This window comes from Chanodichthys erythropterus, chromosome 7 (assembly GCF_024489055.1).
Source record: "Chanodichthys erythropterus isolate Z2021 chromosome 7, ASM2448905v1, whole genome shotgun sequence".
Taxonomy (NCBI): domain Eukaryota; kingdom Metazoa; phylum Chordata; class Actinopteri; order Cypriniformes; family Xenocyprididae; genus Chanodichthys; species Chanodichthys erythropterus.
This window is the reverse complement of record NC_090227.1, coordinates 17,354,541-17,381,632: the sequence shown is the minus strand read 5'-3', so window position 1 is coordinate 17,381,632 and position 27,092 is coordinate 17,354,541. Positions and strand designations below refer to the sequence as shown.

The 27,092-nt window shown below is 41.9% G+C and overlaps 1 protein-coding gene across 6 annotated transcripts in view; it reads right to left on the bottom strand.

The window, feature by feature from the left end:
• The window catches only part of mvda (mevalonate (diphospho) decarboxylase a), a 180,411-nt gene that overhangs the window by 96,996 nt on the left and 56,323 nt on the right, over positions 1 to 27,092 (bottom strand). For 5 of the 6 annotated variants that reach the window (XM_067389059.1, XM_067389060.1, XM_067389058.1 and 2 more), the window contains one exon: positions 10,826 to 10,900. The exons of the other annotated variant lie outside the window; for it this stretch is intronic. In XM_067389059.1, coding sequence (XP_067245160.1) covers positions 10,826 to 10,900 — 75 coding nt within the window. The remainder of the gene's footprint in view (positions 1 to 10,825; positions 10,901 to 27,092) is intronic. 6 annotated transcript variants of the gene reach the window in all.

Genomic DNA, 27,092 nt, shown 5'->3' with positions numbered 1-27,092 from the left:
AACCTTTGCTCATCTCCGAGCAACACACAGCTTTGTTTCGACTGATTCAATGATTCAATTACCCTTTATACTCGGTCTGCGCCTCAATGTGCATACTATCCATACTACACAGTATGTGACATTAGTATCTAGTTAGTATAATAGTATATTCAATACTATTTAGGGCGGATAGGGTGGATAGTTGTCACAATTCCTGTCATTTCACGGACTTCAATTCCCATAAACCTCCCTGCCAGTCACCTGCACACACTCCACACTAATCAGTAATCACCACACCCAGCTGCAGCACATTAACCGGAGTATAAAGGACTCTCATTCACATCACATCAAGGTGAAGTCTTGTTTTTACCACTGTTGCAATTCTGAGCGTTATTTCGGTATTCCTGATCTGTTGTTTACTTGGACTGTTTATCTGGACTTTGATTCCAGGGGCGGTTTCTTCATTAGGGCAATTGGGCGACGCACCACCAAAAGTGAGAAAGGGACGGATTTTTTCAATCACATTCAACCACAGAGTTACGCTAGCTGTCACTGCTAGGCTGTTTGTTCTGCCTCTGGATGTAGTCCAATCAGCGTCGAGTCACGCTATGTGGAGTACCGCCTCTTTTTGGGCATTTCAGTCTGGCGGAGATTTGCCCCAAGTGCTCCCATAGACTTCCATTCAAAGAACTTTTTTTTCGAACTGCAGGCACTGCAATGCAATCTCTATGGGATCCGGGAGGGCTCGCACTAACGTGCTTTCGTCATCATACGTAACCTTAACTTGTGCAGCGATTGGTGGAAACGAACATACCTCTATTAATTTTTTTTTTTTTTAAGCTGAAGTGACATCCAATAATTTCCTCAGTGCATAACTTACATTTCACAGACATATTCTCCATCTGTAAATATTAGAAAGTCGAGAAAATATTTCCATTTTGCAGTCAGACGTGGACGAGCTTCAGCAAGCACAAACTTCCGTGAACGAGCGCCGCCACGCGCATGCGCGCCAAACATACGGAGTTCAATCTGAGTAAAATACATTTTGTTAAATTTTTTTTTTTTTTTTTTTTTTTTTTTTTTGGTGAACATAATAATTATGACATATGTAGAATTTCGAACCTACAACTAAGTGTATTTGTACGATAGCAGTAACTGTGTAAAGTGACTGTTGTAGAGTAATTAAAATAGCCTAATAATTAGTCTGTTCTTTTGTTTTTATTTAATTTCATTTTTAGTTTAGTGTATTTAACTTCTGCTTTAAAAAACATTTAAAATTTTAGAATATAGCCTAGGCCTAATGTGATTTGACCCCTTTTTTGCACATAATATAGCATATAGTACACGGTTACATTCATGTTTGTTTTTATAGCCTTCAATATGAACATTGTTTCAAGGACAATATTGGGAAGGATGTGAAATAACAGGTTTTTTTTTTTATTAAATACAGATTTTTTTTAGATCCCGGCCCTATGGCATGCTTTAAATACTGAATTTTCCCTGTTTTAGATAAGCAGCAATGATACATTATTATATCACTTGTTAAATGGTTATTCAACAATTAGCCTATTCATTCCTGCATTTCTAAATTTTTTTTTTTTTTGCGCCCCCCCCCCAATAATTTTTTGCACCAGCCGCCACTGTTTGATTCTTGCTGCCTGCCTTGATCCTTGCCTGTTTACTGTTTATCCCTGCCTGCCGCCTGCCTTGACCCTTCGCCTGGTATTGTTTATGTTGCTTGCTGCTGCCTGCCTCGACTCTCTGCCTGTTAACTGGATTGTGTATTCTATACTGCCATCATTCCCAATAAAATGCATTTGGATCTATACACTTCTGACACGTTACAATAGTATGTATCATGTAGGGATTCACTGCTATTAGGGCTGGGCGATATATCAAATGCTTTTGTCACGCGCATTTCATCAGTAAAGCCGGTTCCCTGATTACAGCTAAATCGCCATCACCTGCTTTCAAGTGGAGCGGCATTTAATAGACAGAGCCGTAGTTCACTGAAAAGCCACGCAATATTGCGTTCAATATCTACGGCGATTCATACCGATATTGAACGCGATATTGCGTTGTTTTGAAGTGGATAAACATTTATAAATGCCTTACAGTCAGGTGATTCCAGTGGATTAGGTTAAATCCTTTCACTCATCAGCACAGACTTGTGTTCTGTGTGGAGTGTGTGGGGTCTAGTGATGAAGTCATCCTCTGATCCGGATTTACCTTCCACTGAAGCTCACATCAGATGCAGAGAGTTAAACACTCCATGTGTGTCAGAGAAGACAGCTGTCTATACCCTCACCAGTCAGCACTAACACTGCACTACACACTACAAAGTGTTCAACACCTGTTATAGATGATGTGTAAACACATGAATAAATCATTTACAAAACTTTCTGCATACCCTATTCTAAAGTGTAAACTAAATCTATACGAATCCCGATATTTAAATTATATATTTTCATATAAAAATTATTATATTTTTATGCAAATATATTTTACTATTATATAGATATCTTTGAGCCACTAACTCACCCCTTATACCTAAACATGACCACTTTTTAGCCACTTCACAAAAATAAAAACGCAATATAGTTATATTAACAGTGACTGTTATCTTAGTTGATATACTGTTGTATGAAAAGAATAAGCTCCCTACTCCACCCTATAACCTTAAGCATAACCATTTTGACAATATACGTAGTGGCAGATAAATGCATAGACATGTTTATTATAATGTCTATGGATAAATGTACATTAGTCACAATAATTTATTTAAAACATTACAAAAAGCAGTATACAGAACAGACAAAACGACGCGACTTGACTTCTGAAGACTTGAAAATAATGCACGAAATAATGGACTACGTTTATTATCAGTTTATGGTGCGTTTTCATGTTATGGTCAGGAGCTGTTCCATGAAAAACACGATAAAAATTAAATGATTAAGTGCTGGTTAAACGGCGGCAGAGTGTTGATTTATTTATTTATTTTATTTTTTTTAAATAATGTAAATTTTAGGCTTTGGTAAAGTGATGGAGTGAGATGGATCATGTAACAGGAACATCTGCAAATGATATGTAACACATTTATAAGTGATGAGTAGTTTACACTTTAGGGGATGCAGAAAGTGTTATAAATGACTTGTATACATACACAAATAATTTGTAACAGGGAAGAAAGGTCTATAAATGATATGTACCATTTATAAGTGATGAACAGTTTACACTTTAGAATAGGGGATGCAGAAAGTGTTATAAATGACTTGTATACATATACACATAATTTGTAACAGGTAAGAAAGGTCTATGAATGATATGTAACACATTTATAAGTGATGAATAGTTTACACTTTAGAATAGGGTATGCAGGAAGTGTTATAAATGACTTGTATACATATACAAATAATTTGTAACAGGTAAGAAAGGTCTACAAATGATACATAACACATTTACAAGTGAAGAATAGTTTACACTTTAGAATAGGGTATGCAGAAAGCTTTGTAAATGATTGATTCATGCGTTTACACCATCTATAACAGGTGTTGAAAACTTTGTAGTGTGTAGTGCAGTGTAAGTGCTGACTGGTGAGGGTATAGACAGCTGTCTTCTCTGACACACATGGAGTGTTTAACTCTCTGCATCTGATGTGAGCTTCAGTGGAAGGTTAATCCGGATCAGAGGATGACTTCATCACTAGACCCCACACACTCCACACAGAACATAAGTCTGTGCTGATGAGTGAAAGGATTTAATATAATCCACTGGAATCACCTGACTGTAAGGCATTTATAAATGTTTATCCACTTCAAAACAAATAAATTACTCTTCTTAAAAATAGTGCTTTAGCATACCTGCATGTTTGTGCTTTTGAACACAGACCAGCTTGCAACTTCATCAATAAATCATATACTGATCATTTACTAATGATAACTTACTAATACTCATTAACTAATCACTGATCATTAATAAATAAATTATAAATGACTTATAGCTAAATTAATAAAACATTTTTAAAATGTTAGTATATCATTTATTAATCATATATGAATGTATATTCATGTTTTGTAAATGATTTGTTGAACATTATCTAATAATTTATAAATGAACTATAACTGAATTAATAAAACATTCATAAAATGTTAACATATCACTTATCAATCATTTATGAATATATAATCATGTTTGGTAAATGATTAGTTCATCATTAACCAATAATTTACAAGTGACTTATAACTGAACATTATCATAAAGTGTTACCGTAGTCTTTGATAAATTTTTAAATATACCTGCACAAACAGTATATAAAAACAAAATCTATGTTCTATGTATAAATCCATTTGATTATATGTGTTTGACTTATCCAACCCTGTTTTAAAAATAGGTATATGCTGCCCTCTAGTTGTTACTATATATGTATGACATTAATTATATTTGATTGAAAAATGGATTAATCTGCCCATTTTTAATTACACATGCTTTTTGAATTGGAAGAAAATTAATAAAATGTTTTTATTTCAAACATCTATATTATTCTATATATAAATTAAATGTGTATAGTGTTTTTTTTAATAGAGAATATGAGTCATTCCGTTTACCTTTTTTACATTACTTCAATCTATTACCATAGCAAGACGGTTCAAGATATCCATTATCCGTTTTCAATTTAACATCTTCAATGTCTCAGCAACATGTTAAAAAATGTTTGGTCTGAATGGAATAAACTCCCTAGAAGTAGTAGTTTAAAATTCAGAGCCTGTTTAGTCAAAAAATCCACATTCAAACCAAAATAGCAGACTTCCTGTTGGTCGGAGCTAATGACTGTAAATTAGAAAATTATCCGGCTTAATGAGAACAATAAGTGTACAGAGTTTGGTGACTGTAGGTTAAACTAACCCCCCCCACTTTTGTCAAAAGGTGGCGCTATAGAGGCCCTGCTCCCCGCCTGTTTCTAAGGTTTTGCCCATGTCTGCTGGTTGATATCTCTGATGTGTGCATTGAGTTTCATGCAATTTGAAGCATGTTAAGAGTCTCAAAAGCTTCCAAAACTAATATTAAAGTTTGATGCGTTGCCATGGCAACAGTGTTTGTGATATCACTATTCTTTTCAAAGGTCTACATTCACCATGTCTTGACATTATTCTGGTGAAGTTTGAAGCAAATAGGATAAAAATAAGATGGTGATCTCAAAGCATTTTGAAAGTGACACACTTATTGCTATCAGTTGGTGGCGCTATAACTTTGACTCACATTAGTCACATCCATGTGATCGGACTACTACAACCAACACACTCGTGAAGTTTCATAAAAATCAATCAGTGTATGCAGATGTTATAACACATTTCCTGTTTCCCTTTTCTCCATGGTAAAGGCCCCAAAAATCCCCAAATAGTCAAAAAAAAAAAATAATAATAATAATCCTAAAGAAAACAATAGGGGCTTCAGCCATTCGGCTTTGGCCCTAATAATCCTAAAGAAAACAATAGGGCCTTCAGCCGTTGGCTTTGGCCCTAATAATATCCTTATCAAGATATACCTATATACCTAGCAATAATAATTATTTTCTAATAATTAACGGAGGAAATCCAATAGGGTCTTCGCACTTTGGTGCTCGGGCCCTAATAATAAACGGAGCAATTTCAATAGGGTCCTCACACTATCGGTGCTCGGTCCCTAATAAAGTGCATTTACAATTTCCGTATGGAACTTAAAACAACACAATAAAACTAGAATAATATAGGCTGTTTAAAAGCGTGGATTCCATTTGCAACATACCGTAAAACAGTCCTTAAGAGTCCTAGGGCCCTATAATACACCCGGCACAATGCGACGCAAGGCGCAGCGCAAGTGTGTTTGCTAGTTTGTGTCCGGCGCCGTTCGCATTTTCCCGTTCAGCACCACGTCCTTAAATTAGTAAATGCATTTGTGCCAGTTAGTGCGCCATAGCTGGTCTAAAAAAGAGGTGCGTTCAGGCGCATTGCTATTTTAAGGAGCTGAAAATAGACTGCACCATAGACCAACTCAAACCTGGTCTAAAGTCTAAAGTCAATAACGCAATATGTTTTTGTTAGAGCGCGCTGGTAGAAACTGCGCCTCTGGGCGCATCCACAGTGCGCATTGACTTTGCTTATTACACACAGGGATGCGCATCACACAAACATGCCAAATATTAAAAACAAAAGGATTACAGTGTTAAAGAATATTATTGTGTAGGCTACATAAATATAAAAATGTAATGATGAATAGTCATTGCATGAATTAGGCTACCTATTTTCAATTCAGCCTATTACTACTTATAATGATGAACGAAATTGGCTAATTAATTGAACAATCATGCCAATATACACACATATATATATTAACTGACCGCGCGGAACTATTTGAAAGAGCAGATCAGTTTCTTCGCTTGAAAAGCGTTCAGCTTTTCCACCAAAGAATTCCGCCATGTAAATAGCAATCCGCCATGGCGCGGGCCTATCTCGCTCTTAAAGGGAATGGGAGATGACACTCTGATTGGTTTATTGAACGTTACGCCCATTACTCATTAAGAGAATAGGGACAAACCATTTCAAAAATGCACCCCGGCACACGGACCATTTTTCCGTCATTAAAATAGCAAAAGTGGATTTGGACATGCCCTGAGTGCACCTGCGCCGTGCGCTTTACACTTTGCGTTTAGATCGTTAAAATAGGGCCCCTAGTAGTGTGACGAAAGTCCCAATGTGTAAGTGTCCAACGTTGTATATACAAAGTCCACAGAAGTGATAATCCAATGAAAGTGATGTGGTGTGCTGGAAAGGTAAGTCCTTAAAAACAACTCCGCAATCCAGCTTGTGGTCATTTGATTAAAGACCCTGTTTGTTTGCCATGCTGCCTCCTTTATGCTGGCTTACTTCCGATTCCTGTCATGTGATCAGTCACATGACAGGCAGACCCACCCTGCATCCCGATGTGCATACTATCCACCCTATCCGCCCCAAAATAGTATTGAATATTACTAGTGTCACATACTTGTTACGTGTACTGGTGTAGAGAGACGAGGCAGATACGGATTTCCACAATACATATACTTCTTTACTTAAACAAGGCAGGAGGCACCAAACATACATTTAACAAGGAGAACCGACAAGGAGTGGATGGAGTGAGTGCAATATAAAGGGTGTGTTAATGAGAGAGTCCAGGTGCAGGTGATCCGTGATGATAGGGAGATGACGAGGGAAGTGAGTGCAGGTGTGGAGAACAGGAGGATGATGGGATATGGAGTCCAGGGAAACAAGGGATCTGTAACAGTACCTCCCCCTCCCGGTAGGCGCGTCCTCGCGCCGTAGATGTAACAACCGGGAAGGGGGCGGGCGCCCTGGAGACCTCAAACCGGAGCAGGGGGAGGAGTAGACTGGAGTGGAGGTCTCCAGGGCAGGTCCAAAAACCATGGCAGGTCAGGAGCCGTGGGAAGCCATTGGTGGGTCAGGGGCCGAAGGCCGCCATGGCGGGTCAGGAGCCGAAGGCGGCCATGGCGGGTCAGGAGCCGGAGGTGGCCATGGAGGGTCAGGGGCCGAAGGCAGCCATGGAGGGTCAGGATCCGAAAGCGGGCCATGGAGGGTCAGGAGCCGAAGGCAGCCATGGAGGGTCAGGGGCCGAAGCCTTCGAGGCGTTGAGCCCAGGCGACGCTGAAGGACCGGCGGGAGATGGCGGAATCCACGGCTCCGCCGACCGAAGCGCAGCCGGGGCTCCAGAAGGCCGCAGTTGAAGCAGGAAGACATACAACAAAACGAACACTGGGGGGAGTGAGGAGGCCAACTGAATCCTGGGGACGGAGTGACGGAGCAGAGACGGAGGAGTGTAGTCCAGAGGGGAGGGCAGGCTGACGAGTGAACAAGGTGTGAGTGGAGGCAGGATGGATACTGGTGAAACTGGTGGACTGATGGACAACGGTGGATCAGAGGGAGGTTGGAGCCGGGGTGAAGGTAATCGCCCAGAGGTCCGAGGTGGAGATCTGGGCGAGGGGGCTTGAGGTGGAGGTTCAGTGTAAACATAAATGGGAGGCGGCGGGAGAGGGAGGCAGGGAGGGAAAACAATCTTTGGGCTGGATATTACAATAACACAGTTCATAATAGGAGTGGGCTCGGCGGCGGCGGCGGCGGCTGGAGCGGCTGGCTCGGCGGCGGCGGCTGGAGCGGCTGGCTCGGCGGCGGCGGCTGGAGCGGCTGGCTCGGCGGCGGCGGCTGGAGCTGAGGGCTCGTAGGCGGCGGCTGGAGCTGAGGGCTCGTAGGCGGCGGCTGGAGCTGAGGGCTCGTAGGCGGCGGCTGGAGCTGAGGGCTCGTAGGCGGCGGCTGGAGCTGAGGGCTCGTAGGCGGCTGGAGCTGAGGGCCAGTTCATTCCCTTAAATACAATTAAGATCCCCACAGACACTGGAGCTGGCTCTGGAGATACTGGAGCGGGCTCTGGAGATACTGGAGCGGGCTCTGGAGACACTGGAGCGGGCTCTGGAGACACTGGAGCGGGCTCTGGAGACACTGGAGCGGGCTCTGGAGACACTGGAGCCGCTTTCTTCCTCCTCCTCCGCTTACTGGGCCCAGTAGAGGAGTGTGGGTTCAGCATGGGGCAGGCAGGGAGTTCGCTGGACAGGTATGCGGAGGAAGCCGGAGATTGACTGACTGGCCCGGCCAACCGTGTTTCTGGATGGACTGGACGACAACACTTATCCCAAACCTTATCCACACAGAATTTGGAGCCATTTAACCACAAAATTAAATTGATAGTTTCGCTTAAGGAGAAACAAAAAACAGGTTCATCAAAACGGATAGTGTCGTCATCCAATCCATCCAAAAACAGGGAGATCAAAACTGCTTCAGGCCAGTCAGACAAATAAGCGAGCTCAACAAACTCCTCCACATACCTCTCCAGCGAACGACCCACCTGAAGGAGCCCGATAAGCCGCTCGCCAGCTGACAGGGTTGTAGTGTGAGGCATGGGAGAAGTTGGAGCCTGGGAGACCGAGAATCCCTCCATGTTGTGGAAATCCAGTCGGTTTAAGGTCGGTTCTTCTGTTACGTGTACTGGTGTAGAGAGACGAGGCAGATACGGATTTCCACAATACATATACTTCTTTACTTAAACAAGGCAGGAGGCACCAAACATACATTTAACATAAACAGAGAACCGACAAGGAGTGGATGGAGTGAGAGCAATATAAAGGGTTTGTTAATGAGAGAGTCCAGGTGCAGGTGATCCGTGATGATAGGGAGATGACGAGGGAAGTGAGTGCAGGTGTGGAGAACAGGAGGATGATGGGATATGGAGTCCAGGGAAACAAGGGATCTGTAACAATACTATTTAGGATGGATAGTATGCATATTGAGATGCAGGCCCAGACTCATTTAAAGACATACAAATTAAAACCAATAAGAGGAAAAATGGACTCAAAAACATGTAAACCAATTAAAACTCTATTATACATAAAATCATTGTAATAAATAGAGCGGTAAAACATGTATTTTATGTGACAGTGTCACATAGTAAAAGAGAGAGAGAAAATAATAATAATAATAATACAACAAAATAAAAATGAAAAACTTACTTAATATTATTTAATAGCTTAATTGCAAAAGGAATAAACTAAACTACATCTTGGCATTCTTAATCTCCCACCCAATGGCAGCACTTCAAACTCACAGCTCAAGGTGTGTGCTGCATCATGCAGAATCTTATACAGTATGCCTCCCTCAGTAAAACCTTTTCATACAGGGTCTAGAGATAAAAGGGTTCTATTCTTCCCATGATCTTCATAGCTGTTTGAATAAGACATCCAAGCCTGGATTTCAACTGTACTGTCAAATTACCATACCAAAGGTGTATTCCATATCTAATCACATTCTACAGTACAGTTTGATAAAACAACATCATAATCTTACTACCGACACCATATAGTCTGAGCCTTCTCAAAAAATACAATCTTTGTTGTAACCAAGTACACAGATTATCAACATGAACATGCCATGTAAGAACAGTAAACACCAAGATATTTATATGAGGACACCTGTGTGATTGCAACGTTATGAAAATGTATAGGGCTATAGTCTCCAATTGCCTTTGGATCGAATATCATCTCAGTTTTCTTCACATTCACAATCAGGTAGTGGGCATCACATTACTCTATAAACTGGTAACCAGCACTGTCACGCCGACGTACCGAAGCATCTTTGTTTAAATTAGCTCAAATTTACTGTTAGATTTAATATAATTACCTTGACAAACTATACATCATTAAAAAGATCTAAGACTCGAGCTTCAATTTTTAATCTTTATTTTACACTCAACATCGTATAGTGACCGTTATTTGTTAATATGCGTCGGGAGTTATGAATATGAGAAACGGAGTCGTTACCTTTTCATTGAAATATGAGCGTCAGCTTCAGCCATTGAGAAAAAAACTCTGTATGATCATCATGAAAAAACTCCACAAAATAACATCATCATCAAAGACACTGCCATATTCATATATGTGCACTTACTTCATGTCACATGCACACACTCTCAAGTGGCCAAGACCACACATGTGAGTATTGGGACAAGCCCACTGACTGATTCAGTAACAAAATGGAATTGAAAATTTGGAATTTTTAGAGTTTGCGAAAAAAAAAAAATCAAAAAGTAACTGGTAACTTGTGTCTAAAAAGTAAGTTAATCAACATTAACTTTCTGTTTTTTTCCTACTTGCAGTCAGAAAATCAGGACAGCTGATTACCTGAGCAAATATGCAGAACAACAGCATTCTTGATTGTGTAATATTTTTGAAATACACCCCCAGTGAGGACAAACAGATATGAAGAAACATTTGTACCTTCAGAAGTTGACTTGTTTTCACACTAGTGTGCATTCCAGACGTGCTCCCAACAGACTTCTGCTCAGCACTCACCTGAGAGAAAACATCTTCATATCAGATACAGAAATGAGTAGCTGACAAACAGACATTTTTCAAGATCTCAGAGAAAACCGTTTATATCTGCTGAGGGAAAGTGTATGTTTTAAGATGCTGAACATGTTGAACATGCATGGCATGTAAATTCAGCAGTACATTTGATTTGCTTTGAATAAAAGTTTCAGTTAAATTAAAAGTAGATCCAGTGAACCACATCTGATGTTTTAATACAACTACTAAAATAACCATGAAGATTTTGTTCACAACATCATGTGTGTTGAGAATAAAATAGAAAAGCATTTGGGAGTAACTGTGGTAACTTTTTTGTGCTTCATCAACATACATTGATGTAGTGAACGTGAAGTCAAGAAAAATGATAAAATACAGACAACTTGTGTTACCTAAGACAGATGTTAATTTTAGACATATATTCCTCATAAAGGGTGAGGTTTTCCTGTCACTAAATCTGTTTTTGCATCCTGAAGGATACAGACACTTGGTGTAAAAACTTCCAAACGGCTACCCTAAATTAGCAATTAGTTAAGCAATTAGGACTGTGCAAGTAATCATAATTGATTTTTGTTTTCGATTTTGCAATCTAACGAGCACAGTTGAATTTAGAAGTAGAGCTACAGTGGAAGTGAGACAGACTGAAAATGACACGTACCAGTAACATCATAAAAAAAGGAGAGGTCGGTCAGGAGAATGGCAAAATCACAATAAGATCTTTAGTTCATATCCTCATTGGATGTCAATGTGATGGGATGCTGTGCCCTGATCATTTCGCTGCCCGACTTAATTTCACGGGAATAGGACACCTAAGCTACCAACTGCGCCCTCCTGCCGGTACTGTCACATCTCTGTAAATCGGTGTGCACCAATTATCATGTGCAATGTGCCCATCATTTTGCACTATTATGTAGTTTGTTGGTTTGTGTAACACAGAAAAATGTAAAAGTGTGTAACAAGGATTAAATCTCTGCCAGCTGCTGATGTGAGATGTTTAAGATAACAGTCAAGAAACCGCGAATAGAACTCACTGCTGAAGATGGATACATTTATTAGCTTTATATTTAATAAAATATTAACAGTATCATTATCTTCATCAAAGATAATGAGAAATTTAAGTGGTTTTATTTTACATTTGACTGCATTCTTTATTTTTTCAATTTCTCAATGGTTTACCTCAGCTGTTAGTCACTAGACTGATTGGAAGGATGTTTTCTATTATATTGCTTGTAGGTGTCAGACACAGACGAGGACACAGATGAGGTAAGTGCAACAGTGTTTATTGACAGAGGTTTCAGACACAGGTGATGACACAGGTAGAGAATCTTGACACGTAGAACAGACAAAAGGTATAACAATGATAACTTTCCTTGGCAGATGACGATGAAGACACAGATGATGACGGGGGACTCAGGACTGGAGATGAAGACAATAGGTAGGTACAATGTCCAGGTAAGACGAGGTCGAGTGACGTGTAGGGATCGGTGCAAGACCAGACAATGAGTGAATGGGACTGGTGTGCTTATATGTGGCTCTGGTGATGATGCACAGGTGTTCAGTATTCCGGTGATTGTGAACGAGTGGGCGTGGCGTAAGTGTCCGTGTCTGAAGGTGCAGGTTGTGTAGCCGTGACAGTACCCCCTCCTCCACGGGCGCTCTTGACGGCTGGGAACGACGGCGACGACGGGGTCTACCACGGCTTCGAGGAGCGGGACGGTCGGGATGTTCCTGGTGGAAATCGGTGAGTAGACTGGGGTCAAGGATATCCTGGCGGTTGACCCTGCATCGCTCCTCTGGGCCGTAGTTCTCCCAGTCCACTAGGTATTCCAGTTGGGACCCATGTCGCCGCGAGTCAAGGATAGCTCTCACCCGGTAGATGTTGGTGTCTTCATCAATGGCAGGAGGAGGAGGTACTGCATCATCACCAGGCTCTGTGGAAGGAGGAGACAAAGGGTCAGTGAAGGGTTTGAGAAGTGACACATGGAAGGATGGTGAGATGCGGTACTGTGCTGGGAGTTGGAGACGGTAGGTCACTTCATTCAGTTGCCTTTCGATGGTTAATGGTCCGATATACCGGGGACTCAGCTTACGGCAAGGCAGTCGGAGGCGGATGTCCCGAGTGGAGAGCCAGACTTGCTGTCCTGGTTGATATTGAGGAGTGGGTCGTCGGCGGGCGTCAGCTTGCTCCTTGTGCCTCCGAACTGCCTGCTGGAGGTGCACGTGAGCTGAGTCCCAAACCCCCTCGCTCTGTCGGAACCAGTGATCTACCGCTGGGATCTCCGAGGGCTCACCCGACCATGGAAACAAGGGAGGTTGGTATCCTAACACACACTGGAACGGGGTGAGCCCTGTGGTGGACTGCTGGAGGAAATTCTGGGCGTTTTCGGCCCAGGGCAGATACTGGCTCCAACAGTCCTGGTTACGGTGACAGTAGACCCTCAGGAATCTCCCGACTTCCTGGATTTTCCACTCAGTCTGGCCGTTGGTCTGAGGGTGGCATCCTGACGAGAGGCTGACGGATACCCCTAGGAGGCGGAAGAATGCGGTCCAGACCCGGGAGATGAACTGTGGCCCGCGGTCAGAAATGATGTCTTCAGGTAGGCCAAAGTGGCGGAAGACGTTGTGAAAGAGTGCCTCTGCTGTTTCGAAGGCCGTAGGTAGTCCTTTGAGAGGAATGAGCTTACAGGATTTCGAGAATCTATCCACCACGACGAGACACTGTGAGGAAGGAAGATCTGTCATAAAGTCTATTCCAATGTGGGTCCAGGGTCGTTCTGGGATGGGCAGAGGCACAAGCTTTCCTTCAGGTAATCTCCTAGGGGTATCCGCAATGGCACAGACTGAGCAACCCTTGATGTACCGAGAGATGTCCTGAAGCATGGATGGTAGCCAGTAACGTTGTTGAAGGAGCGAGAGGGTCCTTCTCCTGCCTGGGTGTCCAGAGCCCGGAGATGAGTGAGCTAAGTCCAAGAGGGTGGTACGGTGCAGAGGTGGTACATACATCCTACCCTCTGGACCTCCCGGCGGAGCAGGTTGGAGGAGGTTCTCTTGTTGGATCTGTTGGTTGATGGTCCACTGGATAGGGTTTACGATCATAGCTGGAGGGAGGATAGGCTCTGGAGGTTCAGGATCGGGATCTGCTTGATGAAGACGAGATAGAGCATCAGCACGGTTGTTTTGATTGCCTGGACGGTAGGTGACTTTGAAGTTGAATCTGGTGAAGAATAAGGCCCATCGGGCTTGGCGATGGTTGAGTCTTTTTGCGTCTCGTAGATATTCAAGGTTGCGGTGGTCAGTCATGACTTCAAACGGTTCCTTTGCTCCCTCCAGCCAATGTCGCCACTCCTCCAATGCGAGCTTGATCGCCAGGAGCTCACGATTGCCAATGCCGTAATTCTGCTCCGCCGGGGATAGCTTCTTGGAATAGAAGGCGCATGGATGGAGTCGTGGAGGATCCCCCTGCCGCTGGGACAGTACCGCTCCGACCCCAGTGGAAGAGGCATCTACCTCGACGATGAACTGACGGTTTGGATCGGGATGGACCAGAATCGGAGCGGACTTGAAGGAGAGTTTCAACTGATGGAAGGTGTTCGTGGCCGTGGGGTTCCAGGACAGAGACTTGGGCCAGTTACGGAGAAGAGAGGTGAGTGGTGAACTGAGCATGCTGTAGTTGTTAATGAAACGGCGGTAGAAATTAGCAAAGCCCAGGAACCTCTGAAGCTCCTTGATGGTGTTGGGTTGCTTCCAGTGAGTGATGGCTTACACCTTCCCCTGGTCCATCTTCACACCATTGGAATCGATGACATAACCCAGGAACTGGACTGAGGAGGTGTGGAATTTGCATTTTTCCAGTTTGAGGTAGAGTTGGTGTTCACGGAGCTTCTGGAGGACGAGTTTGACATGGTTCACATGGTCTTCATAACGATGAGAATAGATGAGAATGTCGTCGATATATACAATGACGAACTTGTTCAGGTAATCTCGGAAAACTTCATTCATATAATTCTGTAACACAGACGGACTATTGGACAACCCATACGGCATCACCTGATATTCGTAGTGCCCGGACGGGGTGATGAACGCTATCTAGGCACTCTAGGTTGTAGGCACTCCTCAAGTCCAGTTTTGAGAAAATGGTGGCTCCACGTAATTGTTCCAGGGCAGCTGGGACCAGAGGAAGGGGATAGCTGAACTTAACTGTCTGTGAATTGAGATGGCGATAGTCAATACACGGCCGCAAGCCTCCGTCCTTCTTGGCCACGAAGAAGAAACTCGACGCGGCAGGGGAAGTCGATGGTCGTATGAACTCCTGCTGAAGAGCTTCTTGGACGTACTCCTCCATGGCCTTCTGCTCCGGGATGGACAATGGGTATACTCTTCCCTTAGGTAATGTAGCCCCAGGCAGGAGGTCGATGGTGCAGTCCCATGGCCGATGAGGTGGAAGTTGGGTTGCCAACCGCTTACTGAAGACATCCTGGAACGCCCGATAAGCTGGAGGAATGGTTACTTGGACTTGGGTTTCTGGACTTTCGACTGAGGTAGATTGGATCGGCAGTGGTGGTTTTCTGGATGAAGAAGATGATTGAAGAACTCTTACTGGTAAGGTAATGCAGTTTTCATGGCAGTTCTTACCCCACTTGAGGATTTCACCATTTGACCAATGGATGTAAGGTTGGTGTTGGTTTAACCATGGGCGTCCCAGGATAATGTCAGCGGTTGACTCCTCCAGCACCATAAATGTGATGTCCTCCACATGCAAGTGACCGACGCGAAGGATGAGTGTGGGGGAGAAGTAACGGACATGACCTCGGCCCAGCGATTTTCCTTGTATGGTAGTTATTTTCAGGTCGACGGGGCTACGTTGACGTTTGGCATTCAGTTGATTGAGGGTTTGTTGGCTGATGAAGTTCCCCGCCGACCCGGAGTCAACGAGGGCTTGTACTGAAACAGAAGATTGACAATGTCTTAGGTTCACCCAGGTCTTAGTTAAACGTGCTGTTTGAGGAGGTAATTGAATGGTACTCACCGCTGGACGAGGAGGTCGAACTGGACAGGTGGGTAGTTGATGTCCATCACCCCCACAATACAGGCACAACCGTAAGTTGATGCGGCGTTGTCGTTCTGAGGTGGTGAGATGGTATGTGTCAACTTGCATGGGTTCAGGTGCTGGAGGCGCGGCAGATGGTGAGACGGGCGGAGGATTTACAGCGGGAGCGGTGTGACTGCAAGCAGGGAGACGTTGGGAGACCCGGATAGTCTTTTGGATCAAACTCTCTAATCCCAGGGAATCTTCATAGACTACGATCAGTTGTTGAACTTCTTCGCGCAATCCATGGCGAAAAGCTGTGAGGAGAGCGGTTTCATTCCAGCCGCTGATATAGGCGAGGGTGGGACTCGCAGGGGCAGCTGAAGAAGTGAGCGGTGGAGTAGGTGTTGATGATGACGGTGCGGTGGTTGTGGTATTTTGAAGGAGTGAGGACCGTACAGCGTTGACCAGTGCCAGGAAGGGATCCGTGGTGCGGTCCCCGCCTGAGCCTGAAGAGCTCTGCATCAGGTCTGGTCTTCTGTCAGACACAGACGAGGACACAGATGAGGTAAGTGCAACAGTGTTTATTGACAGAGGTTTCAGACACAGGTGATGACACAGGTAGAGAATCTTGACACGTAGAACAGACAAAAGGTATAGCAATGATAACTTTCCTTGGCAGATGACGATGAAGACACAGATGATGAGGGGGGACTTAGGACTGGAGATGAAGACAACAGGTAGGTACAATGTCCAGGTAAGACGAGGTCGAGTGACGTGTAGGGATCGGTGCAAGACCAGACAATGAGTGAATGGGACTGGTGTGCTTATATGTGGCTCTGGTGATGATGCACAGGTGTTCAGTATTCCGGTGATTGTGAACGAGTGGGTGTGGCGTAAGTGTCCGTGTCTGAAGGTGCAGGTTGTGTAGCCGTGACAGTAGGACCAATTTAAAAAAATATATATATATTTAAAAATTTTATTTTATTATTTTATTAAATTCTTATCTTTTGTTGGTATTTTATTAGTTTGTCTTAAATAATTGCTTGATGACTATAAATGTTTCATAAGAAATTATTAAAGGTGCAATATGTAACATTTCCTGTTAACTAGAGGTCGCTAGAGGACTATTCAAAACAAAGGCTTAGCTTTATGACGGCAAGTTTGAGCGTGGAATCTTGGGACGTGGTCTTCACCTCAATGGCCAGTGGAAAAGAATTGGGATAGGACTCGGGAAGAATTCGGTAAGAATGTTCATGGATGAGATTATTAACATTACTGTAGTATGAAGCAGAGCAGGACCGAGTGTTGTGGGAGCTGAACGAGGCCGCTGGAGTGATTGCACAACACACACCTCAAGAGCAGAGGAACTTTTATTATGCCACAGTCACCGGCACCATTTCCACTTTTCCAGTCATGAGTATGAGGTAACACAGTTCTGTTTATCATATTAGATACATTTGAGTGTGTTGAAAATTATGTTATAACGTTACTCTGTGTGTTCGCTCGGCGGCTGCTGTGAGACACTGTTGCACACTGTAATAAGATAATATTTTAGAATATCATTAATAAATACTGGATGGCTTGTGTTGATAAATGGCATGCAATTATTTTAAAACATTTTATACAGAAAATGCTGTATTACTGTTACAAAAAATAAAGCTGCATCTGATTATGCCATGTTAGCTACTTCACAAAATAGTGTTTTTCTCTGAAGCATGGTGAAGCATGGTACTCGTAAAAAAATCAAGAAAATTAGATTTAAACAATAAGACTAAACGTGGTGAGCTATATAACAATATTTAATTTTCTGTCTATTGTAGCGAATTAACTCAAAGGGGAAATAGCTGGTCTATGTGGCTTTTAGCATGCGTCAGCTCATTGTGAGTCTCTGTGATCTGGAGTTGGAGGGTGTTAACCTCCTGTTTCAAACCAGTGAGGTTGTGGGCCAGGAAGAAGTTGACTTCAGTCAGATCATCGTGATCATACCCCTGGTTTGAGTCATCTGCCTTTACTTCTCTTCCATCTTTGTCCAGTTGCTTTTGGCTCTGGTGCTGTAAGTGATCAGCGGCCCTGTTTAGGAGGGTGTTCCTCACCACACCTAGCCAGTCCTTTCGGTCTGCCATCTGGGCAGTTAGGCTGAGCATCTGCAACATTTAGGCACGCTTGTGGTGAGAGTAAGGGCAAGAGACTACTGCAAGGTCAAACAGAATTTAGGGCTAAAGGCACAGTGAGCAGCCAGGTGTATAAAATACAGCTAGGTTTAATAAATGACTTAAGATGGTTCTTAATGTCAAATTATTTATCTGAACGTACTGATGGCTCACAACGGGCTCGACCTCTGAACGAATGGAAGAGAGAAAGGGAGAGGAGGAGGAGAGCTTCCCATTGGATTGTGTTCGTTAGTGGTGCTCAAAATTATGCCATAGCAATCATTCAGATTACTTTTGTAACTGGCTCATAAAATTGAAGCAACTGTTTTAAATTAACAAAATCAAGAAGAAAGGTATGTCTAGATATATGTGGTCCTATTGGGGAAATTAAACCACATGAGGAGAAAGGAAAAATGTAAATAAATCACAGATGAAAGAAATAATACTAATAAAATTAATAGCTGATGGCTATTATGATTACAAATAAATACAAAGATTTAAAGAAGTGATTAATACAGCCAAATGACCTGGTATTGGGAATAGCCAATAGCACTTGTGATTAAGAGCCGCAGCATGTTCCAAACAAAACCATTTGTGTTTTGAAGTTTAGTTTAGCGTGCTATTGGCAAGTCTCAATAACTCCTAGAATTTTTCTTTAACTAAACAGTTTACATGTAATTAAATTTAGATTTACAGTTTTTTTCGATTGCTAAACGACAGTGGGCACAACTGGAGTCACATGTGCAAAACTCTAACTACAGTCTGCACAGCAGCAGTTCATGTGGACCAAACTCTAGTTCGTTTTTCATTGCTTGAACACAGTTTTCAAAACTCTAAACACTTATCCCATGACTTTAACCACAACCTGCACAACACTGTGGATTTACAGCACTTTGTTCAAATGCTAACACACTGCTGTCAAAACTGTGAACCACACATTCAAAACAGAATAGATTTCAGCCTTGTGCCTTTCAAACATTGCAGTTTCAGCTGAAAGCAGGTGTCTTGTTAGGGCCCAAGTGAAAATTCGCGCAGGGCCCTCTTGTTCTTCTAAGGATTATTAGGGCCCAAGCGAAAATTCGCGCAGGGCCCTCTTGTTCTTCTAAGGATTATTAGGGCCCAAGCGAATTAAGCGCGCAGGGCCCTCTTGTTCTTCTAAGGATTATTATTATTATTTTTTTTTTTTTATTTATTTTTTTTTTTTTTCCGTCTTCCGGGGCTTTTTGGGGGCCTTAACATGCTCAAAAACTCTTGAAAATTGGCACACACATTGGAATCCGCGGCCATTAGGACGCCGGAGAGGCTGGTACCCGGGCGTGGCAGGGGGGCTCGACAGCGCCCCCTTGAAAAAAGTCTGAAAATTTGGTCCATATATTAAACATGCTTGCACGTATTAGTATGAAACTCGGTACACATATAGACCTCATCGGGCCGAACAACTTTCGCGCTCTAAGTTAATCGCCACGCCAACAGGAAGTCAGCTATTAAGGGTTGTTTGAAAAACGCATGCTCTGGAATTTGATATACTCCTCTTAGACGATTAATCCGATCGCCACCAAACTCGGTCAGCATGAAGTCAAGACACTGATGATTAAAAATTGCCAGGGGATTTTTGATATCTCGAACGGTTTGGCCGTGGCGAGGCAACGAATTTATGGCGAGAAAAAGGAAACAGGAAATGTGTTATAACGTCTTAATACATATATTGATCTTTATGAAACTTCACGAGTGTGTTCGTTATAGGAGTCTGATCACATGGATGTGACTATTGTGAGTCAAAGTTATAGCGCCACCAACTGGCAGCAGGAAGTGTATCACTTTTTGAAATGTTTTGAGATCACCCTCTTATTTTTACCTGATTTGCTTCAAACTTCATCAGTGTAATGTCAATACACAGCAGATGTAGACCTATGACAGGATTTTTGATATTTGAAATATTGTTGCCATGGCAACAGGTCAAACTGTAATAATATTCTTGAGTGTTTTTGAGGCTCTTAACATGCTTCAAATTGCATGAAACTCGACACACACATCAATATTGTCAACCAGTAGACATGGACAAAGCCATAGAAATGGGCGTGGTGGAGGGGCTCAGTAGCGCCACCTTTTGACAAAAGTGGGGGGGTTAGTTTTTCCTACAGTCACCAAACTCGGTACACATATTATTCTCATCAAGCCGGACAATTTTCTAATTTACATTCATTAGCTCCGACCAACAGGAAGTCAGCTATTTTGGTTTGAATGTTAATTTTTTGAAAAAACAGGCTATGAATTTTATACTACTACTCCTACAGGGTTTATCCTATTTACACCAAGCTTATTTTAACTTGTTGCGAACACATTGAAGTTGTTTAAATGCAAACGGATTTTGGATATCTCAAACGGTTTGGCCGTGGCGAGGCAACGAATTTATGGCGAGAAAAGGGAAACAGGAAATGTGTTATAACTTCTGCATACATTGATTGATGTTTATGAAACTTCAGGAGTGTGTTGGTTGTAGTAGTCTGATCACATGGATGTAACTATTGTGAGTCAAAGTTATAGCGCCACCAAATGGCAGCAAGAAGTGTATCACTTTTAAAATGCTTTGAGATCACCCTCTTATTTTTACCTGATTTGCTTCAAACTTCATCAGTGTAATGTCAATACACAGCAGGTGTAGACCTATGACAGGATTTTTGATATTTGAAATATTGTTGCCATGGCAACAGGTCAAACTGTAATAATATTCTTGAGTGTTTTTGAGGCTCTTAACATGCTTCAAATTGCATGAAACTCGACACACACATCAATATTGTCAACCAGTAGACATGGACAAAGCCATAGAAATGGGCGTGGTGGAGGGGCTCAGTAGCGCCACCTTTTGACAAAAGTGGGGGTTAGTTTTTCCTACAGTCACCAAACTCGGTACACATATTATTCTCATCAAGCCGGACAATTTTCTAATTTACATTCATTAGCTCCGACCAACAGGAAGTCAGCTATTTTGGTTTGAATGTTAATTTTTTGAAGAAACAGGCTATGAATTTTATACTACTACTCCTACAGGGTTTATCCAATTTACACCAAGCTTTTTTTAACTTGTTGCTAACACATTGAAGTTGTTTAATTGCAAACGGATTTTGGATATCTCAAACGGTTTGGCTGTGGCGAGGCAACGAATTTATGGCGAGAAAAGGGAAACAGGAAATGTGTTATAACTTCTGCATACATTGATTGATGTTTATGAAACTTCAGGAGTGTGTTGGTTGTAGTAGTCTGATCACATGGATGTAACTATTGTGAGTCAAAGTTATAGCGCCACCAAATGGCAGCAAGAAGTGTATCACTTTTAAAATGCTTTGAGATCACCCTCTTATTTTTACCTGATTTGCTTCAAACTTCATCAGTGTAATGTCAATACACAGCAGATGTAGACCTATGACAGGATTTTTGATATTTGAAATATCGTTGCCATGGCGACAGGTCAAACTGTAATAATATTCTTGAGTGTTTTTGAGGCTCTTAACATGCTTCAATTTGCATGAAACTCGACACACACATCAATATTGTCAATCAGTAGACATGGACAAAGCCATAGAAATGGGCGTGGTGGAGGGGCTCAGTAGCGCCACCTTTTGACAAAAGTGGGGGGGTTAGTTTTTCCTACAGTCACCAAACTCGGTACATATATTGATCTCATCAAGCCGGACAATTTTCTAATTTACATTCATTAGCTCCGACCAACAGGAAGTCGGCTATTTTTGTTTGAATGTTAATTTTTTGAAAAAACAGGCTATGAATTTTATACTACTACTCCTACAGGGTTTATCCAATTTACACCAAGCTTTTTTTAACTTGTTGCTAACACATTGAAGTTGTTTAATTGCAAACGGATTTTGGATATCTCAAACGGTTTGGCCGTGGCGAGGCAACGAATTTATGGCAAGAAAAGGGAAACAAAGTGTTATAACTTCTGCATACATTAATTGATTTTGATGAAACTTTGGCTTAGTCTTCGTTGTACAAGGCTGATCACATGGATGTGACTATTGTGATTCAAAGTCATAGCGCCACCAACTGGAAGCAGAAAATGTGTCACTTTCAGCATACATTGAGATCACCCTCTTATTTTTACCTGATTTGCTTCAAAATTCATCAGAATAATGTTAAAACTTGGCACATGTAATCCTTTGAAAATGGGCAGGGAGGAGGGGCTCTATAGCGGCACCTTGTAGTGCAGTAAATGTGGAGTGAATTTGACATAGTCCTTTGATGTTTAACCGTTTTAAGTGCCTATTGCCCGCCGTGCACAGTTGCCCTGAAGCCACCGGGGTGGCGGTGCCACCGGGCTTGGGCCCGCCATCGCTGCTCGCAGCTATATTTATTATTTTATTTTATTTTCTTTTTTTTTCGTCTTCCGGGGCTTTTTGGGGGCCTTAACATGCTCAAAAACTCTTGAAAATTGGCACACACATTGGAATCCGCGGCCATTAGGACGCCGGAGAGGCTGGTACCCGGGCGTGGCAGGGGGGCTCGACAGCGCCCCCTTGAAAAAAGTCTGAAAATTTGGTCCATATATTAAACATGCTTGCACGTATTAGTATGAAACTCGGTACACATATAGACCTCATCGGGCCGAACAACTTTCGCGCTCTAAGTTTATCGCCACGCCAACAGGAAGTCAGCTATTAAGGGTTGTTTGAAAAACGCATGCTCTGGAATTTGATATACTCCTCCTAGACGATTAATCCGATCGCCACCAAACTCGGTCAGCATGAAGTCAAGACACTGATGATTAAAAATTGCCAGGGGATTTTTGATATCTCGAACGGTTTGGCCGTGGCGAGGCAACGAATTTATGGCGAGAAAAAGGAAACAGGAAATGTGTTATAACGTCTTAATACATATATTGATCTTTATGAAACTTCACGAGTGTGTTCGTTATAGGAGTCTGATCACATGGATGTGACTATTGTGAGTCAAAGTTATAGCGCCACCAACTGGCAGCAGGAAGTGTATCACTTTTTGAAATGTTTTGAGATCACCCTCTTATTTTTACCTGATTTGCTTCAAACTTCATCAGTGTAATGTCAATACACAGCAGATGTAGACCTATGACAGGATTTTTGATATTTGAAATATTGTTGCCATGGCAACAGGTCAAACTGTAATAATATTCTTGAGTGTTTTTGAGGCTCTTAACATGCTTCAAATTGCATGAAACTCGACACACACATCAATATTGTCAACCAGTAGACATGGACAAAGCCATAGAAATGGGCGTGGTGGAGGGGCTCAGTAGCGCCACCTTTTGACAAAAGTGGGGGTTAGTTTTTCCTACAGTCACCAAACTCGGTACACATATTATTATCATCAAGCCGGACAATTTTCTAATTTACATTCATTAGCTCCGACCAACAGGAAGTCAGCTATTTTGGTTTGAATGTTAATTTTTTGAAAAAACAGGCTATGAATTTTATACTACTACTCCTACAGGGTTTATCCAATTTACACCAAGCTTTTTTTAACTTGTTGCGAACACATTGAAGTTGTTTAAATGCAAACGGATTTTGGATATCTCAAACGGTTTGGCCGTGGCGAGGCAACGAATTTATGGCGAGAAAAGGGAAACAGGAAATGTGTTATAACTTCTGCATACATTGATTGATGTTTATGAAACTTCAGGAGTGTGTTGGTTGTAGTAGTCTGATCACATGGATGTAACTATTGTGAGTCAAAGTTATAGCGCCACCAAATGGCAGCAAGAAGTGTATCACTTTTAAAATGCTTTGAGATCACCCTCTTATTTTTACCTGATTTGCTTCAAACTTCATCAGTGTAATGTCAATACACAGCAGATGTAGACCTATGACAGGATTTTTGATATTTGAAATATCGTTGCCATGGCAACAGGTCAAACTGTAATAATATTCTTGAGTGTTTTTGAGGCTCTTAACATGCTTCAATTTGCATGAAACTCGACACACACATCAATATTGTCAATCAGTAGACATGGACAAAGCCATAGAAATGGGCGTGGTGGAGGGGCTCAGTAGCGCCACCTTTTGACAAAAGTGGGGGTTAGTTTTTCCTACAGTCACCAAACTCGGTACATATATTGATCTCATCAAGCCGGACAATTTTCTAATTTACATTCATTAGCTCCGACCAACAGGAAGTCGGCTATTTTTGTTTGAATGTTAATTTTTTGAAAAAACAGGCTATGAATTTTATACTACTACTCCTACAGGGTTTATCCAATTTACACCAAGCTTTTTTAACTTGTTGCTAACACATTGAAGTTGTTTAATTGCAAACGGATTTTGGATATCTCAAACGGTTTGGCCGTGGCGAGGCAACGAATTTATGGCAAGAAAAGGGAAACAAAGTGTTATAACTTCTGCATACATTAATTGATTTTGATGAAACTTTGGCTTAGTCTTCGTTGTACAAGGCTGATCACATGGATGTGACTATTGTGATTCAAAGTCATAGCGCCACCAACTGGAAGCAGAAAATGTGTCACTTTCAGCATACATTGAGATCACCCTCTTATTTTTACCTGATTTGCTTCAAAATTCATCAGAATAATGTTAAAACTTGGCACATGTAATCCTTTGAAAATGGGCAGGGAGGAGGGGCTCTATAGCGGCACCTTGTAGTGCAGTAAATGTGGAGTGAATTTGACATAGTCCTTTGATGTTTAACCGTTTTAAGTGCCTATTGCCCGCCGTGCACAGTTGCCCTGAAGCCACCGGGGTGGCGGTGCCACCGGGCTTGGGCCCGCCATCGCTGCTCGCAGCTATATTTATTATTTTATTTTATTTTATTTTTTTTTTCGTCTTCCGGGGCTTTTTGGGGGCCTTAACATGCTCAAAAACTCTTGAAAATTGGCACACACATTGGAATCCGCGGCCATTAGGACGCCGGAGAGGCTGGTACCCGGGCGTGGCAGGGGGGCTCGACAGCGCCCCCTTGAAAAAAGTCTGAAAATTTGGTCCATATATTAAACATGCTTGCACGTATTAGTATGAAACTCGGTACACATATAGACCTCATCGGGCCGAACAACTTTCGCGCTCTAAGTTAATCGCCACGCCAACAGGAAGTCAGCTATTAAGGGTTGTTTGAAAAACGCATGCTCTGGAATTTGATATACTCCTCCTAGACGATTAATCCAATCGCCACCAAACTCGGTCAGCATGAAGTCAAGACACTGATGATTAAAAATTGCCAGGGGATTTTTGATATCTCGAACGGTTTGGCCGTGGCGAGGCAACGAATTTATGGCGAGAAAAAGGAAACAGGAAATGTGTTATAACGTCTTAATACATATATTGATCTTTATGAAACTTCACGAGTGTGTTCGTTATAGGAGTCTGATCACATGGATGTGACTATTGTGAGTCAAAGTTATAGCGCCACCAACTGGCAGCAGGAAGTGTATCACTTTTTGAAATGTTTTGAGATCACCCTCTTATTTTTACCTGATTTGCTTCAAACTTCATCAGTGTAATGTCAATACACAGCAGATGTAGACCTATGACAGGATTTTTGATATTTGAAATATTGTTGCCATGGCAACAGGTCAAACTGTAATAATTCTTGAGTGTTTTTGAGGCTCTTAACATGCTTCAAATTGCATGAAACTCGACACACACATCAATATTGTCAACCAGTAGACATGGACAAAGCCATAGAAATGGGCGTGGTGGAGGGGCTCAGTAGCGCCACCTTTTGACAAAAGTGGGGGTTAGTTTTTCCTACAGTCACCAAACTCGGTACACATATTATTCTCATCAAGCCGGACAATTTTCTAATTTACATTCATTAGCTCCGACCAACAGGAAGTCAGCTATTTTGGTTTGAATGTTAATTTTTTGAAAAAACAGGCTATGAATTTTATACTACTACTCCTACAGGGTTTATCCAATTTACACCAAGCTTTTTTTAACTTGTTGCGAACACATTGAAGTTGTTTAATTGCAAACGGATTTTGGATATCTCAAACGGTTTGGCCGTGGCGAGGCAACGAATTTATGGCGAGAAAAGGGAAACAGGAAATGTGTTATAACTTCTGCATACATTGATTGATGTTTATGAAACTTCAGGAGTGTGTTGGTTGTAGTAGTCTGATCACATGGATGTAACTATTGTGAGTCAAAGTTATAGCGCCACCAAATGGCAGCAAGAAGTGTATCACTTTTAAAATGCTTTGAGATCACCCTCTTATTTTTACCTGATTTGCTTCAAACTTCATCAGTGTAATGTCAATACACAGCAGATGTAGACCTATGACAGGATTTTTGATATTTGAAATATTGTTGCCATGGCAACAGGTCAAACTGTAATAATATTCTTGAGTGTTTTTGAGGCTCTTAACATGCTTCAAATTGCATGAAACTCGACACACACATCAATATTGTCAACCAGTAGACATGGACAAAGCCATAGAAATGGGCGTGGTGGAGGGGCTCAGTAGCGCCACCTTTTGACAAAAGTGGGGGTTAGTTTTTCCTACAGTCACCAAACTCGGTACACATATTATTCTCATCAAGCTGGACAATTTTCTAATTTACATTCATTAGCTCCGACCAACAGGAAGTCAGCTATTTTGGTTTGAATGTTAATTTTTTTTAAAAACAGGCTATGAATTTTATACTACTCCTCCTACAGGGTTTATCCAATTTACACCAAGCTTTTTTTAACTTGTTGCTAACACATTGAAGTTGTTTAATTGCAAACGGATTTTGGATATCTCAAACGGTTTGGCCGTGGCGAGGCAACGAATTTATGGCAAGAAAAGGGAAACAAAGTGTTATAACTTCTGCATACATTAATTGATTTTGATGAAACTTTGGCTTAGTCTTCGTTGTACAAGGCTGATAACATGGATTTGACTATTGTGATTCAAAGTCATAGCGCCACCAACTGGAAGCAGAAAATGTGTCACTTTCAGCATACATTGAGATCACCCTCTTATTTTTACCTGATTTGCTTCAAAATTTATCAGAATAAT